This window comes from Scyliorhinus torazame, chromosome 7 (assembly GCF_047496885.1).
Source record: "Scyliorhinus torazame isolate Kashiwa2021f chromosome 7, sScyTor2.1, whole genome shotgun sequence".
In the NCBI taxonomy this organism is placed as follows: domain Eukaryota; kingdom Metazoa; phylum Chordata; class Chondrichthyes; order Carcharhiniformes; family Scyliorhinidae; genus Scyliorhinus; species Scyliorhinus torazame.
In genome coordinates, this window is record NC_092713.1 from 260158670 (window position 1) to 260179955 (window position 21286).

The following is a 21286-nucleotide window of genomic DNA, read 5'->3' on the forward strand; positions in this document are numbered from 1 at the left end:
GAGAGATCAACCAAGGGATACTGAAAAGATGAAGCAGAATGATTGACCCAAGATGGCTATCAAGGAAAATCAGAAGACTGGACAAAGGAAAATCAATAGACACCATCAGCAGACTACCCCACATACCCCCTTTCCCTCACCAAAACACCATCACCATTGGATGTAACCACACCCAAAAGCAAATAAAAGTGAGGCAAACAAAAGATTAATCCTAAAACTAATACTTACATTTAACAAAATCAAACAAAATAAAAAAGTTCATTTTTTATAGAAAACTACTATAATGAGCTGCAACGAACCCTCCCAAACCAATCCAATTAACTAACTCTCTAGTTAGCAAGGAGACTCCCAACTGGAGTAAAGTAAATAAAATAACAAAACCCCAATTAATTTGTACGCTCCACTAGCAGCTAAATGTCGTGCCAAACAACACAGATGAAAAAGAAAGGAAACCCTATACTACTGTAAAGAACAAAACCCCACATCGTAGCGAACCTCAAATCTAATCCAAGGAAATAAGAACACAACCCCAACATGAACAAGAAAATAAAAACAAGAAATACAAACAATGCAACACGCTAGTCGACAGAGCCATAAACCAGATTAGACAACGCACAACTTGTGCCTTTTAACAAAAGAGCCCGCATCTCCCGGCATGTTGAAAAATAGTCTTTTTCCTCAAATGTGACTTTAAGACGAGCTGGATAGACCATCCTGAACCTGACTCCACTCTTATACAGGGTGGACCTTCACTCCATTAAAGGCGGTTCTTTTTTTCGTGAACTCTGCGCTCATGTCCTGATGCAGCCTAATGGAGTGGCCTTCCCACTTGAGATCACGGTGTTCCCTTCCCCATCGCAGAACCCTGGGCGGGATTCTCTGACCCATCGCAGAACCCTGGGCGGGATTCTCTGACCCCGACGCCGGGTCGGAGAATTGCCGGGCCGGGCGCGACTCACGCGATGCCGCCAGTTCGCCGATTCTCCGGGAACCGCCCGACGTGGCCCCCGCCCCGGCAATTCTCCACCTGGGATGGGCCGAGTGGCTGCCGAGTCCCGCCGGCGCCGTTCACATGTGGTCTTACCCACCACCGTACTGCCCTGTGCACTATTTTATGAAAGAGCAAAAATTAATCATAACACTAGTGCTACAACTGTAGCAGCATGACAGAAACTGATGGAATGAATAGTCAAGTTGATAAGATGCATGCAAATACAAAATGCTTAGAAGATCATTAACATATTAAAAGTTAGGGTGGCACGGTGGTCCAGTGGTTAGCACTGCAGCCACACGGCGCCATGGACCCGGGCTTGATCCCAGCCGTGGGTCACTGTCCATGTGGAGTTTGAACATTCTCCCCGTGTCTGTGTGGGTCTCACCCCCACAAGACCATAAAATATAGGAGCAGAAATAGGCCACTAGGCCCATCGAGTCTGCTCCACCATTCAATCATGGCTGATATTTTTCTCAGCTCCATCCTCCTGCCTTCTCCCCATAACCCCTGATCCCCTTATTGATCATAAACCTATCTATCTCTGTTTTAAAGACACTCAGTGATTTGTCCTCCACAGCTTTCTGCAGCAAAGAATTCCACAGATTCACCACCCTCTGGCCGAAGAAATTCCTCATCATCTCTGTTTTAAAGGATCGTCTCTTTAGTCTGAGATTGTGTCCTCTGCTTCTAGTTTTCCCTACAAGTGGAAACATTCTCTCCACATCCACTTTATCCATCCCTCGCAGTATCCTGTAAGTTTCAATAAGATCCCTCCTCATCCTTCTAAACTCCAACGAGTACAGACCCAGAGTCCTCAATCGTTCCTCTTACGACAAGCTCTCCATTCCAGAGATCAAACCAACCCAAAGACAATCAGGGTAGGTGGATTCGCCACGCTAAATTGCCCTTTAATTGGGAAAAAAAGTTGTGAATGCTGTGCACTTGCTGTAGATACAACTCTAACTTTGTGCATAAAGATTTTTGACTGATGCTCTTATGCTAACACTAATAACGGAAAGCTTGATGTCAACGTTCTTGACATGCTGTAATTCAAAGTCCCTGAACAATAGATGGCACTGTTCTTCCTTCCTACTGTAGTACCTCTATTACCCAGAATTCAGGTCTTCCCAAGGTAACAGCACACCAAAAACGATAAGCAGTAAAGTATTTTGGTCTCAACAGCTGAAAATAAAAATTCATATTAATGCTCCCCCAGTGTTGGCAGACAAATGGCAGTTTCAATCCTTGGCCCCAAAACTCTTCCAGCAAAGTGTTTGTTATATGCCTGATTCCCTCCTGCTCTGCAATGTTCCCACTGCCGTTGCTGGTTAAAATGACTTTTCACCCATCCTGGTCCCTTCTCTAGATTGAATCCAGGTTCTGTCAGTAGCTCCCAGTCACTGCAAAGCAGATTTTGGGGTGCGCTTTTCTGGGCCCGTTCGTAAATCCAGTTATGGCCGCTAACTCTCGCGAGAGGGTCATAACGGGATCTGTGCCAGGGAGATCTCAGAATGAGATCTTCCCCAATCCCCACTGGCGTGGTAATCAGGTTCGCACCCAGCAAGGACGTGAAACTGATTACCATCAATTTGAATGTATTTAAATAAGTCTAAACTGCATAATAGTGTATCTTCCGGGAGACTTCCAATGTCCCAGCCGGAATCAGTATTGCTCTCCAACGGGTGGGATGATTGCGCCAGAGGCGTGTAGGCCAGTGTAGTCCCTGCGTGCCATGTGGTCAGGGCAGGGCAGTGATGGATAGATGGGGGAGGAGGGGAAGGAGGGGGGGGCAGAAAAGAGAAGGCGCTGTCTCTTACCTTTGAGATCAAGACACCCTTTAAAAAAGGGGGCGTCCCGATCTCTGGGGAGCCGGGCTTGCCAGTGTCTTTAGGCCCGCCCCTCAAGAATGACAGCACAAAACACAGCCCTCTGCTTTTAAAATTTTTTTTAGAGTACCCAATTCATTTTATCCAATTAAGGGACAATTTAGTGTGGCCAATCCACCTACCCTGCACATCTTTGGGTTGTGAGGGCGAAACCCACGCAAACACGGGGAGAATGTGCAAACTCCACACGGACAGTGACCCAGGGCCGGGATCGAACTTGGGATCTCGGTGCCGTGAGGCAGCAGTGCTAACTACTGCGCCACCGTGCTGCCCTCCTCTGCTTTTTTTTGGACAAAATATCAGATGATCTGGAGGGAAAACCTGGATGGATAAACAATTTTCAGTCAGAATCTGACACTTTGCCATTTTCTTTGGAAAATTCTGCCCTATGTCTTCCATACTAATGCACAGCTAACATGACAACACAAAACTGGAATTTTTAAACAGCCGCCTGAATGAATTTGATCAACAGGTCATCGCCCAAATATGATGACATTGCTACTTTAATTTTAAGCAAGTTAACACTGCAGTGTATAGAAATAGCACCATGTTTGTTGCAACCTCAAACATGCTGCATTGCACTATCTGACACAACCAAGTGAAACAAACAAACAAACCTCAGGCCAATTCATCCCAGAGTTGGTGTAAATAACATTTTACACATTTGACCATAGTATCTTACGATGGTATGAACATTCATGCAGATTTAATCAAATTTACCGTCAAGATTCATCCCAGCCTGGAGGCACTTTCTATAACGGCAAGCAGGGCAGTTCTTTCGGCGAATCTTATCGATGATGCAGTCATTCCTTCCAGCACAGAGGTAGTTATGCTGTCCTACACAAAAACAGGGGAATAAAATGTTTGAGCAAACCATTAACATAGGAACTTGGGTGAAAGGGCAGAAGAAACACACTCCTGACAAACACAAATTACAACAATCTGTACTGGACAATACCGGTCTGGCTCCAAGCAGGACACGATTGGGAGTCTAAAATTCCAAGCTGTAAGATCCTTAGGAAGGACAGAGAAACTTGGAAAGGAAGAGAAATATCGAAGCTGATAAATGACCTACCTACTGTAGTAGAAAGAGCGGTTTTCAGTAATGATGATCAGGCAGTGGAAACACAATAGAATTAAGGAATAGCAAGGGATTGTAGCAAGAGTGCGCAATCTAACTATGAAGATTAAGAAAGTAGATAGCAAATATAATTTGGCCACAGTGGGAGGTTTTCATTTTCACAGGTTGGGTTCAGTTTCTGAGAACAGTAGCATCAATTATTGAACTAACAAGAGAACGGAGTAATAAATCAGAATGAGTTGATTAACTATCTGCTGATAAAACATCTTAAGCAATCTGACCATTGCTGAATTTAATATCAGGTTTGAGAGACAGACAAAAGCTTTTTTTAAAAATAGGATTTAAATATACAAAGGCAAACTTCAAAGGGATGATTAATAAATTGATTGCAGTAAACATGGCTGAACTGTTAAGGTCAATGATATGGACAAAAATAGTGGAAGTGCCAAAATAAATATTTGACATGCTACAAAACCATCACTCTGAAAAGGCAAAGGATTCACTTGTGCACGTAAGCCAGCACGGTGAATAAATGATGCAACTAATGGTATCAAGCGAAAAGAAAAATCTTACCCGAATACCAGGAAACAGGCCAGGTATAAAAATCAACAAAGAAAGTGGTAAGAGCTAAAATTTAGGAATATGAAAAGAAAAATCAAAGCAACAGTGATAAATGAGAAACTGGGCCATTTAAAACAGATTTTGATGAGGCTCTCAGGCTTTGTGAAAATGGTGCTAGAGGCCTGAATCTCAATCCCAGCTCCTACCATTTTCACAAGGTTGTGGGGAGGGGAAACAGGAGGAGACGGAGGCAGGATGAACTTTAGACATCCGTGCAGGTTGAACCTTGGACGTCTGTGGTTCATGGTGGCAACTATATGTTGGAGGGTGCTACATAAGTGGCCTTCAGTCAGACTTGATTTCCACAGGAAAAGAGTGGGAAATGAGACTTGTGCTCATAAGATCTGATAGGAGCAGGTCTAAACTTACTGGATTTGTTTGGAGAGGTTGGATACCTTTTTGGAGAAGTATGGCATCTTTTGGATATGGTCCCAGGACATCTTCGGGAGAGATCAGGCATCCTTTGGGATTGTTGAAAGTAGACATGAATGTGTGTAATAACTGGATAAACCCATTGGAACTGTCAGATGCATTGAAACTGTGAAACTGTGAAAGGGACCTGTAAAGGCATGGAAATCTCCTGCCCGTTAAATATTTGGGGAACAAACTGCCTGCAGTGTTGAAATAAAAATCAGTGTTTGCCATAAGCCTGAGGACTGCCATTACATGATTAGTGCTGCATGACTAATTTCACAACGTATCATCATCACTGTGGGGTGCTTGTCAGTTCAGTTTGATTGATAGCTCCAAGTGTCTATAAAGATTTTGAAGTGGGGTTATGAATAAAAATACTTGTTCTTAGGAGGGATTAAAGGAAGTTAAATGTAGTGAATAGCTTCTTAATCAATGACTGCGTTTTTGTAAATAGGAATTCATCAATAGACATTTAAGAACTTCATTTAATCTCAACAAGGCTCCTGAAGTTTATCCATGGTGGATGGTGAATTTGCATGGAGGGTGTAAGGGCAAAGGGTTGTTTTGGGGGGGGGGGGGGGGGGGGGGTTGGCATGAGCTGGTTTTGGGTTGGCATGGGGGTATAAAGGGCCATGGAGCATGGGTGGTGGGGTATAGGTGGGCATGGAGGGTATGAAGGGCCATGGGGTGGGTGGAGGGGCACAGGTTGGCATGGAGATTATGAAGGGCCATGGGAGTGGTTGGGGGCATGAAATGGCATGGTTGGGGCATGGTGAAGTGGCGAATGCTCCACAGTTCTTTTTTGTTTTATTCTTCTGTTCATAGCTGGGACAAAAGTGTCAGGGCAGCAAGCTGGGCCTTTTGTCCAGCTTGGCTCCTTACCCAGTAAATCTTGTGGCTGCCCCTCATTTACAAACATGTCTTCTCCGATAACTGGGGAATTGTTCTCGCTGTGAAAGTATTGTTCTTTTTAAAAAATCAGTTGGGTGGCACGGTGGCGCAGTGGTTAGCATTGCTGCCTACAGCACTGAGGGCCCAGGTTCGATCCTGGCCCCGGGTCACTGTCTGTGTGGAGTTTGCACATTCTCCCCGTGTCCGCATGGGTTTTCCCCCACAACCCAAAAATGTGCAGGCTAGGTAGATTGGCCACACTAAATTGCTCCTTAATTGGAAAAATAAATTGGGTACACTAAATTTAAAAAAATAAAATAAAATCAGTTCTGCTCCTGACGACCCATGAATTTCTGAATCTGGGCACTACGCTAGGTGATGGTGGTGGAGCTGGAAAAATGTCCTCCCTGTTCAGCGAACAGAGTCTGAATCCCGCTCAGATTGATGGGATGAAAGTGTTCCCTGTCTGCCGGATTGATGGGTTTCAAATTTATAGCAGTCTGAATAAAATGTTTTTGTGGGAGCAAGATCACAATGCTCACAACTCAGTTTGAAAGACTAACCATTGTAGTTTTAGGTACTATTCATTCAAAAGTCAAACATCAACTTTAGAGAAGCTAATGCTAAAAATCTGCAATGCTAAATTACAGAATATGAAAACAGAAAATGAATTTAAACTATTTAATTCAGACTTCCGGTGGGGTGGGCGAGCAGGGCGGCCGCAAAAAAAAAGAGCTCCCGCCAGTGGCCGCGATTTCGGGGAAATCCCCGAGACCCCACGCACTCCCCGACTATCGTCGGCCTTTGGGGCCGCCACGAGCAGCCAGCGGGGCCGGTTTAAAAGCCGGCGAAGAACCCCGCGCGGGTGTCGGGCGGCGGAGGCTGAGGCGCCAGGCCCGGCAGGTCGGAGCTGTGGGGGCGGAGCTACGAGGAGGCCGTGGCGGCAGGCCCGAGCGCCATGTAGGGAGACTGCTCCACGTCGGATGGCTCCCACCTAGGAATAAGAAGGTTGAAGCCTAGTCCCAGGTGAATGTAGAGGAGAAAGAAAGAAGATTCATGGAAGTTTGGTAAAAGTTTTTTTTTCTCTAAAAAGAAGAATGTCAGATTGATGAAGGGCAGGAGGGTGAAGGGGGAGAGAGGAGAAAGGAAAGAAGATTAAAAAACAATAAGCCGCTAAAGATGCGAAAAGCAGAGTCAAAGAAAGGAGGAAACGCGGGTTCGCCGCCGAAGGAGAAGACAAGCAAAAGCAAAAGTGTTGACAGGATGGCGGAAGCCGAACTGCAAGGCGGGACCGCACTACTTACGGCGGAGAAGATGACCGAGGTGATGGTGGTGGAGCTGGAAAAATGTTTGGTGAGGCACATGGAGATCCTGAGGAAAGAGATGGTGGTCGTGGTGAGGTCATTGTTGGAAGAGGCAATCGGCCCGATCAGGGTGGAGGTGGCAAAGGCATTGGCCGAGGTGAGAGAGCAGGGCGAGAAGATGAAGGAGGTGGAGGAGGCCGTTACACGACACAGCGACCAGGTCACCTCGATGGGGGACGAGCTGCGGAGGGTGGTGGAGGTTAAAAGAGAGCTCTGAGCAAAGCTGGAAGACTTGTAAAACCGCTCAAGGCGGCACAATTTGAGAATTGTGGGCTTGCCCGAAGGGACAGGTGGCTCAAGGCTAACGCAATACTTCGCTCAGAAGTTGGCGGAGCTGATGGGGGAGGGTGAGAACCCCACCCTGTACGAGCTAGACCAAGCTCATCGGTCATTAAGGCCGAAGCCCAAAGTGAACGAGCCACCAAGGGCAGTAATTAATCTGCTTCCATAAGTTTTGCATGAAGGAGAAAGTATTAAGCTGGGCGATGCAGAAGCGTGAAGTGGTACTGCGGTTCGGATCTACCAGGACTGGACGGTGGAGTTGGCAAAAAGACGAGCGGCGTTTGGGCGAGTGAAGGCGGCTTCGTACAAGAAGGGGGTGCGATTTGGTGTGGTGTACCAGGCGAAGTTGAGAGTAACATATAAAGCCAAAGACTTTTATTTTGAGACAGTGGAGGCGGCTGAGGCGTTCATGAGGGCAGAAGGCTTGGGACAGACGTGAAGAGCGGAACTGGAAGAAAGACTGTGGACTGTGTTTGAGCGGCTGGTAAATGTACAAATGTTACAACTTTCTTTTTACTGATTTGTATTGAAATTTGAAATTTACTTCTCTTTGCATTGTTACAGAGTTCAAGTTAATGGCGTTCTGTGTTGCGACGGTTAAATGTTATGTTAATGAATTGTAGGGGTTGGATTGGTGGGTTTGTTTTGGTGTTTCTTTCTCTGGGACTGGGCGGAATGGGGCGAGAGGTATTGGTGGGGGGCAGCCACCCGCGCTAGCTAACTAGAGTCAGTTAGTGAATGGGGGCGAGGTGAGAGGAGGACTGCGGACGTTGGAGCCTGGATAGCAGGCTTCAATGGGTCTATGAGGCGAGCAAGAGGGGGTGGAGGGAGGGACGTTGGGGGATATTTTTGTAGGGGGGGTTCTTTGGAGGGGGGGGGGAAAGGGGTTCGATGTTAACAATGGACAGGGGCGGGTCAGGCTTATGGGGCAGGGCCCGGTGGTATGGTGATGGTGGATAAGAAAGGTGGGGGGGTGAGAGACCCCCAGTAAGGATAATCACGTGGAACATGAGAGGGCTAGGAGGTCTTGCACATCTTAAAAGTTTGAAAGCCGATGTAGCAATGCTGCAGGAGACTCACTTGAGGGTGAAGGACCAGGTGAGACTTAAAAAGGGCTGGGTTAGCCAAGTGTTTCACTCCGGATTTGATGGAAGGGCTCGAGGGGTAGCGGTGCTGGTCAGCAAAAGGGTACGCTTCCAGATGGAGAAGGGGGGTAGATATGTGATTGTGACAGGGGCATTGGAGGGGAGATTAGTGGCGCTGTTAAGTGTATACGGTCCCAATTGGGACGATGTGGGATTCGCGAGGAAGGTGTTTGGGGCTATTCCCGACTTGGCTATGCATGAGCTGATTGTGGGGGGGGCGGGGGGGGGACTGGAACCTGGTGCAGGAGCCAAGGTTGGACAGATCACGGCCGTGCTCGCTGGTCCCATCAGGGGGGGGGCGAAGGCGCTGGCTGGGCTAATGGTGGAAATGGGAGGGGTGGACCCTTGGAGGTTCCTGTACCCAAGGGAACGGGAGTATTCGTTTTTCTCAGCGGTCCAGAAGGTATACTCGCGGATTGACTTTTTTTGGTGGGGAAGGCTTTGCTGGCTGGAGTCAAGGGGTCGGAATACTCTGCAATTGCTGTGTCAGATCACGCTCCACATTGGGTGGATATGGTGCTAGAGAAGGGGGCAGCGCAGAGACCGGGGTGGAAACTGGATGTGGGGCTTTTGGGGAACCAAGTATTCTGTGAGAAAATTGAAAACGTAATTAAGAAATATGTAGGTTTCAATTGTACGGGTGAGGTGTCGAAGGCAGTCGTCTGGGAGGCTCTAAAGGCAGTGGTGAGAGGTGAGGTAATTTTGTTTAAGGCTAGGGTGGATAAGGAGGAGAGGTTGGAGCGGCAGAGGGTAATAGATGAGATGTTGGAGGTAGATAGGAGGTATGCAGAGGATGAGGACCCGGCGAAGCTGGAAAAGAGGAAGGAACTACAGGCGAGCTTCGACCGGCTGTCCACCAGGAACAGGGGCATTGGAGGGGAGATTAGTGGCGCTGTAAGTGTATACGGTCCCAATTGGGACGATGTGGGATTCGCGAGGAAGGTGTTTGGGGCTATTCCCGACTTGGATACGCATGAGCTGATTGTGGGGGGGGACTGGAACCTGGTGCAGGAGCCAAGGTTGGACAGATCACGGTGCGCCAACTGAGACGAGCAAGGGGTGCAGTTTATGAACATGGAGATAAGGCAGGTCAGCTCCGGAGGGAGGCAGCGGCAAGGGAAATTCTTCAGGTGAAGGATAGGGCAGGGAAGTTGGTGGTGGCCCCAGTGCTGATTAACAAGGTTTTTGAGGAGTTTTATGAGAGATTGTACAAGTCAGAGCCACTCGGAGGAGACCGTGAGATGCAGGAATTTCTCAATGGGTTGGAGTACCCGAGGCTAGGGGAGGGGGACAGGGCTACATTAGAAGGAGCAATAGTGGAGCAGGAGATGAAGGATGCAATGGGAGGATGCAGTCGGGGGAGGTGGCAGGGCTGGATGGGTTTCCGGTGGAATATTATAAAAAATTTAAGGATAGGTTGGCACCCCTGATGGTGGGGATGTTTGCGGAGGCGATAGGGAAGGGGGTGTTGCTGCAAACCTTGGGGCAGGCATCGATTTCCCTGTTACTAAAAAAAGATAAGGATCCGACCCACACTCCCGTCGGATCGGCCCATATCACTTCTCAATGTGGACGTAAAAGTGTTGGCGAAGGTACTGGCGGGTAGGCTGGAGGAGTGCCTTCCGAAGGTAATAGGGGAGGATCAGACGGGGTTCGTGAAAGGGAGGCAGCTGTTTTCAAACATTAGGAGGGTTTTGAACGTTGTTATGGCACCGGTGGAAAGAAAGGAAACAGAGGTAGTTGTGGCATTGGACGCCGAGAAGGCGTTTGATCGGGTAGAATGGGGGTACCTGATGGCAATGCTGGAGCGGTTTGGGATTGGACCAAGTTTTGTGAACTGGGTAAAGCTATTATATAAGGATACGAAGGCGAGTGTCCGCACAAATAATATCAGTTTGAGATATTTCTCTCTCCACCGTGGGACGAGACAGGGATGTCCTATGTCCCCCCTGCTGTTTGCACTTGCGATTGAGCCGCTGGCCATCGCATTGAGAAGTTCGGGAGCATGGAAAGGAATAGTGCGGGGTGGCATAGAGCATAGGGTGTCCTTATATGCCGACGACTTGCTGCTGTATGTGTCGGAGCTGAGTGCGTCGATAGGAGGAATATTGGAGCTACTGCGGGTATTTGGGTCTTTCTCGGGGTACAAGTTGAACCTGGACAAGAGTGAGTACTTTATGGTGTCTCGGCCAGGGGTGGGGGGGCTACCATTCCGTAGAGCAGGGACTCATTTTAGGTATCTGGGGGTGCAGGTTGCCCGGGAGTGGGGGAGGCTTCGCAGGTACAACATCACTAGTTTGCTGGGGAGAGTGAAAGCCGATCTGGCAAGGTGGGACGGCCTTCCTCTGTCACTGGCAGGTCGGGTACAGGCGGTTAAAATGAATGTGTTGCCGCGATTCCTGTTTATTTTTCAATGCCTACCGATTTTCCTGCCAAAGTCTTTTTTCAGGGAGATTGAGGGAAGGATTACCTCATTCATATGGGGAGGGAAGGTGGCTAGAGTGAGAAAGGTGCTGCTACAGAGGGGAAGGCAGGCAGGGGGTTTGGGTCTCCCGAACATGTTGTACTACTACTGGGCAGCGAATGTGGAGAAAGTGCGGAGCGGGGTCAGAGGGGTGGATTCTCAGTGGGTCAGAATGGAGGAGTTTGTGCAGGGGGTCGGGGCTGAAGGCACTTGCAACAGCGCCGCTCCCGATAGCTCCGGGGAAATATTCAGGGAGAGCGGTAATAATAGCTTCAGTGAAAATCTGGAGGCAGTTTCGCCAACACTTCGGGTTGGGTTTAGGGCCAAGGGAAATGCCGATTCGGGGGAACCACAGATTTGAGCCAGGGAGGTGGGATGGAAGTTTTCGGAAATGGGAAGAGAAGGGGATTAAGACGCTAAAAGATTTGTTTCTTCGGGGTCGGTTTGAGGGAGCTGGAAGCGAAGTATGGGCTAGAGCAGGGAGAAGAGTTTAGGTACATGCAGGTTCGGGATTTTGCCAGGAAGGAGATACAGAGCTTCCCAGAGGAACCGGCCTCCACATTGCTGGAGGAGGTGTTGACGACAAGGGGACTGGAGAAGGGGACAGTGTCAGCGGTGTACAGAGCTATTCTGGAAGAGGATAAGGCACCACCGGAAGGGATCAAAACAAAGTGGGAGGAAGAGCTGGGAGAGGTTATAGAGGAGGGGGTCTGGTGTGAGGTGCTCCGGAGAGTGAATGCCTCCACCTCATGTGCGAGGTTGGGGCTGATACAGCTGAAGGTGGTATATAGAGCGCACCTCATGAGGGCGAGGATGAGCCGATTTTTTGAAGGAGTAGAGGATGTGTGTGAGCGTTGCGGGGGGGGGGGGCCCGTGAATCACATTCATGTGTTTTGGTCCTGTCCAAAGCTAGGGGAGTACTGGAAGGAGGTGTTTAGGGTAATTTCCAAGGTGGTGCGTGTGAAACTGGACCCGGGTCCCCAGGAGGCCATATTCGGGGTGTCGGACCAGCCAGGGTTGGAAACGGGAGCGGAGGCAGATATCATAGCCTTTGCCTCGTTGATCGCCCGAAGGCGGATCCTGCTGGGATGGAGAGCAGCCTCTCCACCCAGTGCCCTGGCGTGGCGGGGGGACCTGTTGGAATACTTGACCCTTGAGAAGGTTAAGTTCGAACTGAGGGGAAGCTCGGAGGGGTTCTACAAGTCATGGGCACTATTTATTATGCACTTTCAAGAACTGGATAACATCGAACATTAGTTGGGGGGGGGGGGGGGGGTGGGTGGAGAGAGGGGGGCTGTGTAGATTAAGGGTCACTATGGGTAATCCCGGATTCCTTTTTGACATTTGTTTATGTAAACATGTGGGATGAGGTTTGGGGGTTGGTGGGCGGATGGGATCGTTGTTATTATGGGGATTGACATATCTTGCTGATTAATGTTTATTGTTTATTAATTCACCGTTGAAGATTTTTCACAAAGATCAACTGAAGCAATTTTGAATAATTTATTATTAAATTTGTTTTACTGATTTTCTAGATTGTTTTCTTAGACACAAGTTGAATCATTTGCAACTGATTCAACAAGCAAGACTGTTCATGAAACAGGTATTTCATTCTTCCTAATTTCAACAAAATGGCGATAGTTGAACAAATGTAATTCTGCAGTGTCAGAGCACAAGGGAACTCCTCACAGTGGTTCTACTCTGTAATATTGATATATCAAGCTACTGCAAATCACATTTTGACTCCAAGTAGTTATTTCAGGATTCTGCTTCACCATACGCATCACAGGTGTTTTCCCCCCTACAGGAACAATGGAACAATAGACTAGCTAACTGGAATCAAAGAATGGCTTTGGAACCAGAAGGAGTCCATTTTGTCTTTTGTGTCTGCGCCAACGCTCTGCAAGTGCAGATCTTTTTTACAGATTTCCAGAATTCAGCAGAACTTTGCATTTACATCTTCAAGAGCAGCGGTCCCACTCCTGTTCTTTCCTGTCGCCATGCAACTTCTTTTCTCTTCAGATAATTTCCAATTCATTTAGAAAGCCACATATAAATCTGCCTCCACCACACTCTCAGAAAGTGGATCCAGATGCTAACTAAAACTTAAGTTTGAACAAAAATAACTGACAATCTTTGCCTTTTACTACTTTGAACTGATAATTTGTTATAATCAATGTCAATAACGCATATTTCAACATATTTTACCACTAACAGCATAAATCCCATCTGTTTCCTGAGAGCTAGCGCCAACAATCACTTAAGTGGTCTGGTTGAACACCTGGTTTACTGAGTAGTCCCAATGCAGCAATTTTCTAAAAGTTGATTTCCTATCTCCAATTTAATTTACAAATAAATTGATTGCCTCCCTATAACACGTTACTGTCTGCATGAGAACAATTAGGTCAGAGTGAAAACACTTGCTCACTAACAAAAGGAACACTACAATCCGATAAGTAAGCACACCGTTACTCTATTGAATTAATAAGTTTTCACACAAATTTCTAACCGCAAGTTTTTTTATTGCTGGCTACCAGCAGTTCAGAAATAAAGAGGTGGAGTGCACATTAACACTTTCTAAGTAATGCAGAGAAGGAGTCCTCAACAAGAAATGCTTGAATCTTTAATTATTATCTTTAAACGCATTTTGCGTAATGTGATTGAACCCAAAAAGAGTTGAATTTGAATGCATTCAGGAATTTTCATTTGGAAAGATAGACAAAACATGGCATAGACGGCGGCCATCGTCCCTGTGGCAGTTGAAGAAGAGCAATGCAGCCTAATCCCACTTCCCTGTTCTTGGTGCTTAGCCCTATAGGTTATGGCAACTCAAGTGCCTATCCATGTGGTTGTTTTTAAATGCGATGAGGGTTTCTGCTTGTACCACTATTCCAGTGAACTCCAGATTTCCACCATTCTCTGCATGCAAACATTTCCCCTTAACTCCTCTAATCCTTCTGTCAATTACTTTAAATCCATGCTCATTGGTTATTGATCCCACAGAATCGTTAGGCGCAGAAGGAGGCCATTTGACCCATCGTGTTTGCACTGGCTCTCCTTCCCTATCCATTCTATCTGGGCCCCTCAATTTTATACACCTCAATTAAATGTAAAAATAAATATAAAAGAAACAAAATATAACCACAAATTATCCAGTGAAGTTAATCATGCAGTTCTACATTCATGAATCCAAGTTATAAACTGTCAGCTTTGGAGAAACATTTAAGAGACCATTCTAAGAGTCCTTTCTGTTTATTTCCTTCGTTCCCATTTCTTTTATGTTATTTTATTATTTTGGTCCGTGGACCCACAATTGGAATGTGTCATTATGCTGAAGATTCATGGTTGAAGCAGCCTGCTTTTGTCAGGAGACTGTGTTCCCAGGTTTTGTTTTTAGCTCGACTCTTGGCACCAAGTGGATCATAGGAATCAGGTTTGGAGGGCGTCGGATCGATTGGTTAACTGGCAACTGGCAGGCTGGCCAAGGATAGTGTTCCGCCTGACAATGGTCAGTGACTCTCTCTCTCTCTCTCTGATGAATTAATGCTTTATTGTTCTGAAAGCAGTGAATGCCTGGTACATCCTTTGCTGAGAACCTGAAATTGTGGAGTCTGCAGAGAAGGTAGACAACCTTGCCAAGAGAAAACCATCTCAAACCTACAAGGAAGAAGTTTCAAAATGAAAGCTGAACTTCAGAAATACACTAACTAGAAGTCATCCCAGCACAAAAATCTTTATCCTTTTATTTTTATTAATATTTTCTTTTGCATGTCACATGTTAAATTTTCAGACAAAATAGAACTCACATATAGTGAACAATGAAGTATAGCAACAGACTTCAGAAGTACATTAACAGACTAATGAAATAGGGAGAAAAATGACATGAAAGATAATGCAGAGAACTCAAACAGATGCATTTTTGAAGGAGGAATGAGGAAAGGCAATTTAAACTAAATTATGTTATTTTGATGAGGGTCCAAGACCTGGAGATTCCCACAAACATCTTTGAAAATGGCTGGACAAGTTGCTTGGCTGTTAAAAAATCATTCAGGATGTTGGGTTTTATAAATAGACGTTATGCTAAAATTTACAAATCACTGGATCCACCTCAGCTGGAGCATTGTGTCCAATTCTGGGCACCACATTTTAGGAAGGATGTGAAGGCCTTGGGGAGGATACAGAGGAGATTTAACAGAATTACACAAGGAATAAGGGAATTTGGTTATGTGGAGAGACAAAAAAATCTGGTGTTGTTCTCTTCCAGGAAGGGAATATTAGGGGGAGATAATAATTGGGGTCAAAATTCTGAAGTGCTTTGATAGAATGAATAAGGATAAACTGTTAATTTAATTAATAAAGTAGAAATGCTTGGAGATTTGATTATTGTTAACAAGGCTGTTAGTTTCAATATCTGCAGGACTAGGGCATTGACCCAGAGACAATAGAAGCTCGTGATCAATCCAAAGATAGAGGTACGATATTGGAAAAGAGGAATGTGGGAGAAACTGTGATTGGGTGAGTTTTTATGCATGTTCTGTTTCTGGGTTACAACCAGAAACCTTGTTCCTTCAATGTTGCCCAAAAAATTTAAAGGAGGATTACATTTCAACAAAATTACCCATGCGTTCCAAAACAAAATTATAGAATAGTTTTCTGGAGGGTGAATGAAGATAAACTGAAGAGGCAACATGAAACTAAAAGTCACAACTTGTACCCAAGAAACACCAAGGGAGTAAAATGTTCGACAGTATCATGCTCAAAAACCTGCTCATATAGTGCAATATCTTACTTGTATGAAATTAAAAACTATCACTATTACTAATAATGTCAGCTTTAACAATTGTAGAGTCCAAAATGGACTTGATAAAAGGACAATGATACAAGACAGAAGAACCAGAGGGGAAATTAGAATTATTTTCTAATCCAGTGAGTTACGATGATCTGCAAAAGGGTGCTGCAAGCAAATTCAATAGTAACTTTCAAAAGGGCTCTGGATAAATGTCTGAGTCTGAACCCGACTTTTCACAACTTTGGTGACATATTTGACTCCAATTACATATCCCTGCCATCAATAACACGGCCTATTTCTATCTCTTTGTCATCCAATTTTGCTCCTCTCAGCTCATCAGCTGCTGATATACCTATTCCTGCCCGTGTTACCTCTTGAGTTGGTGACTCCAACACTCTTCTGGCTGGACCTCCATGTTCAACCTTCGATAAGCTGGAGGTTATCCAAATCTCTGCTGCCCGTGACCGAACACACACCAAGTCTCATTCATCCATCGCTGACCTAGCTCCTGGTTAAGTAACGCCTCCATTTAAAAATTCTCATCCTTGTTTTCAAATTCCTCTCTGGCCTTGCCTCTCCCCATCTCTGCAATCTCCTCCAGCCCCATAACGGTCCAGGATATCTATGCTCCTCCAATTCCGGCCACCTGAGCAGCCTGATTTTAATTGCCCCACTAGTGGTGGTATGCTTTCAACTGCCAATGCCCCAAGCTCTGGAATTCCTTCCCTAAACTTCTTTGCCTTGTCAACCCCCTTTCCTCCTTTTCAACTCCCCTTAAATGCACTTTGTTGAACAAGCGTTTGGTGACTTGCTCTAATATCTCATTATGCAGCATGGTTGACTCCATTATGGTAAATGCGCTAGATAAATACAAGTTGTTGGTTTTGAAGATACTGTAGCCTAGCAGTAATAGTACTGGACTAGGAACATGGAGGATTAACTTCAAATCCCACCTAGTAATTTGTATAAAATTATGAGGGGCATAGTTAGAGGAGACAGGAAGAAACGATTCTCCTTGGTGGAGAGATCAATGACCAGGGGCATGGGGCAGGAGGATGTGAGGAAAACCTGTTCACCCAGAGGATGGTGGAAGTCTGGAACTCACTACCTGAAAAGGTGGTGGAGGCAGAGACCCTCAGAACATTTAGGGGAGGTGGTGGCTTAATGGTATTGTCACTGGACTAGTAATCCAGAGACCAAGAGTATTGCTCTGGGGTCTCGCCGCTGCGGATGGTGGAATTTACATTCAATAAAAACCTGCTGATGACCATGAAACAATTGTTGATTTCCGTAAAAACCCATCTGGTTCACTAATGTTCTTTAAGGAAGGAAATCTGCCATCCTTTCCTGGTCTGGCCTACATGTGACTCCAGACCCACAACAATGTGGTTGACTCTTAACTGACCCTCAAGGGCAATTAGGGATGGGCAATAAATGCTGGCATAGCCTGTGTTGTCCACATCCCGTGAACAAATTTTTTTAAAGTACTTGCGATGCCAAAGTTTACAAGGCTATGGGCCAAGTGCTAGAAAATGGGATTTGAATAGTTAGGTAGTTGTTTTTGACTGGCACAGACATGATGGGCTGAAGGGCCTTTTCGGTGCTGTAGACCTCTATGACTCTAATTCGTGGGTGAACACCAGGAAAATAACCACAAAGACTTCCAAATGGTTTGAAAAGAACAAACTATTTCAGCACAGAGAACCTGACAGCTTTTTTGAGCCTGACCTACAAAAATGTGATTGATTCTTAATGCTTTCTGAAGTAGCTCAGCAAGTCACCCAGTTGTAAACAATTCCAACAATTGTCAAGAAGGATATTAAGTAGAAGAAATATAATGAAGAATAATATGAAGGCAAACGCAGCCCAGTTGATTCTGCAAAGTTCTCACCAACATTTGAGGGCTGGTGCCCAAGATGGGAGAGCTGTCCCACAGATTAGTCAAGCCACAGTCTGACATATTTGTACTCAAAGGAATTCATTTGAATTTATCTCTCAAAATCAGACCATGTCATGAAGTGATAATTCAACAGTAGACTGTCTCAACAAAAATAATGACTTATTGCTGGATTTCAGACTAATTTCTTCATGTTTGGGCTTATAGAGCTTACCCGAACAGGCGCCGGAATGTGGCGACTATGGGCTTTTCACAGTAACTTCATATTTGTGACAATAAAAGGTTATTATTATATTAGAGACTGTGATAATAAGTCTCAAGACCAAAGATGAGCACTGTTAGAAGGACTGGTACTCCCAGAAGGACACTTCTACCAATGCTAGAGTAAACATGTTTGCAACAGGTACAATGGTGAGGATGAGGTCAAATGCTATCTTCATTGAAATCACCATCTGACACAAGCCTAGTCTGGCAGCAATAATCTTCAGGACTAGTCCAGCTCTGCCACCAGTGGTACAACCACACCACTAAAGTCCATACCCAGATTATATTTGGTGCCTTTGCCTAGGTCTGAGCTTTGGTTCAGTCTAGTACCCTTTCCTCACAGCAAAGTTCCAAAAATCACAGTGAGACAATGTTTTACTGATGTTGGTTGAGGGAAAAATAATCAATCACGATATTCCGCTGCTTTTCTTCAAATAGTGCCATAGAATCTTTACATAGGAACTTCTGAAAAATTGCACTTCTGACAATGGTGTGGAACGGTGGCACAGTGGTTAGTACTGCTACTGCACAGCGCCAGGGACTCAGGTTTGATTCCGACCTCGGGTGAGTGTGTGGAGTTTGCACATTTTCCCAATGTTTGTGTGGGTTTCCCCTGGGTGCTCTGGTTTCCTCCCACAGCCCAAAGATGTGCAGGTTAGATGGAGTGGCCATTCTAAATTGCCCCTTCGTGTCCAAAGGTTAGGTTCAGGTCACAGGGATAGGGCGGGGGATTGGGCCTAGCTAGGATGGTCTTGCAAAGGGTCGGTGCAGATTTGATGGGTCGAATGGCCTTCTTCTGCACTGTAGTGATTCTTGAAATTCCCTCAGTATTGTACTGATGTGTACTTTTATCAGTATTTCTTCCTCAGAGTCAAGGAGTTTAACATTCATTACTCTATGATAGAGTTGGTCTTTATATAAAGAATTCATGAGAAACCGGTTTACCCAAAAAGAGATAAGAATGTGCTATCATAACGAGTAGTTGAGAGATGTAGCACAGATGCATTTAGAGGGAGAGTAGATAAGCACAATAGAGATAGGAATAAAACAACATGCTGATAGGACTAGAAGAGGGATGGGATGAGGCATGTGTGGAACAGAAATGTTGGCACAGACCAGCTCAGTCAAACGGCCTGTTTCTGAGGTGTAGACTCAATGTAATTCATAAATCATCAAGTGACGAGCCAGTTTTGTGATTTGAAACGGTGAGGCGATGTAATTTTGTTCTGACACCATTGCGTGTTCATCTCTTACTACTGAACACCAGTCAGAATCCAGGCTTTACTAACATGCATACTTCACTGACTAGTTAAATATGAAATAGAGTGGACATCTGGGATGACAGATAAAGAGCAAAATTCAATCAGTGCCTCATACCATCTAGCCATACACAAGTAATGACAGAAGTTGCCCGTAGCAACATTACATAAAAACACAATTTCAAGTTCTACATGTACACTCACAACAGACAGCTCTGGCTCAACTCTGACCAGAGACAAAGATTTAATTCAGGAGAACAAATCTTCAACACCGCAGCAGAAATGTTACTGGGAGCCATAGTCATTGCTGTCTCTGGTGCCATCTGCAGTTTCTTGGTTTTATCTGGAACAAATTGAATTATCTGGAGACAATTGTGATGGTAGAGATCTCAGGGGGAGGTCAAGTTCAATCATCCACTTGGGATTTCTGGCTGAAGATGGCTACAAACAGTTCAACCTAGTGTTTTCTACTTGTGCTGGGCTCTGTCATTGAAGATGGAGGTGTTCATGGAACCTTCACCATTAACAACAGGATGTGGCAGTACTGCAAATCTTTAGTGAAGACAAAACAGTTACAGATGCACCAGAGGCCAGCATTGAAGGAGCATAAATTACTGTCTCATCAGTCTACTCTCAATCATCAGCAAAGTGTGTTCAGTGGTCATTATCCAGCCTCACTCGCTCACTGATAATCTGTTCATCGATGCTCATTTATAGTTGTGCCAATACCACTCGGCTCTATGCCTCTTTTGAGTAACGGTCCAAACATGGACAAAGGTTTAATTCCAAAGGCAATGTGAGGATGGCTGCCTCGAACATCAAAGTAGCATGTGACTGAATGCAGAATCACAAATCACTAGTAAAATACAAGTCAAGGGAAATTAGGGGAAAACTCTCCACTGGCTAGAACCATACCTAGCACAAAGCAAGATGGCTGTGATTGGTGTAGGGAATTATCTTAGTACCAGGTAGCAATTCCTCAGGGGAAGACCCTAGGGCCAATCTTGTCAGTTGCTTCATCAATAACCTTTCCTCAATTTTGAAGTGAGAAGTAGAGATGTTTGCTGATTATTATGCATCTGCAATTCGTCAAGTAATGAAGTAGTGCCTACACTCAGCAAAACCTGACAATGTTCTGGCCTGGGTTGTTGCCAAATAACATCTGCACTACACAAGTGCTGGAAGATGATCATCTCCATAAAGAGAGTCAAACACCTATTCCTTCCATTCAACAGCAATACCATCATCAAATAACCTGCCATCAACATCCTGGGGGATTAACCACTGACCAGCAACTTTTCTCGACCAGTCACAAATACTTTGGACACAAGAGCAGGCCAAAGACCGTGTAGTCTGCAGCAAGTGACTCCTCTCCTGAATCCCCAAAGCCTCCCCACCATGTACAAGGCAAAAATTAGGATTCTGATGGAAATCTCTCCACATACCTGGATGAGTGAAACTCTTAACACAACACCGAAGAAGGTGCTTCATGAGCACTCATCCATCACCATAAACAATCATGTCATCCATCATTGCTGCATGGTGGCTGTGGCGTGCATTATCTACAAGATGCACTGCAGGAGGTCACCAAGACTTCTTCTACAGCACCTTTCAAACCGGTGACCTCTACCAACTAGAAGGCCATGGGTTGGAGGCCCATGCACTGCAAAGTTTCCTCCAAGTCAGACAGTATCAGACTTGGAAACGTATCACTGCTGCTTCATTATTGTGTCATGTGAGAGTTCCTTTAAGAAATGGGTGTTTACTAATGCAGTGATGTCAGAGAGTGGGTGGAGCTGGGCTGTCTGTCAGTGTTTTACTTTCGTTTTTGAGCAGGCCGCAGGGTGCGTTTTAGTTTCGTTTTCAGTGTTGGAGCTGAAGCCAGAGCAAGCAGGTGTACTGTGGTTCTCTCTGCCATCAAAAGACTATCTCTTG

At 45.5% G+C, this 21286-nt stretch overlaps 1 protein-coding gene across 2 annotated transcripts in view; it reads right to left on the reverse strand.

Annotated features, from left to right (window-relative positions):
* Positions 1–21286, reverse strand: part of LOC140426994 (glucocorticoid receptor-like) — a 170231-nt gene that overhangs the window by 43706 nt on the left and 105239 nt on the right. For both annotated transcript variants that reach the window (XM_072512350.1, XM_072512349.1), the window contains exon 4: positions 3601–3717. In XM_072512350.1, coding sequence (XP_072368451.1) covers positions 3601–3717 — 117 coding nt within the window. The remainder of the gene's footprint in view (positions 1–3600; positions 3718–21286) is intronic.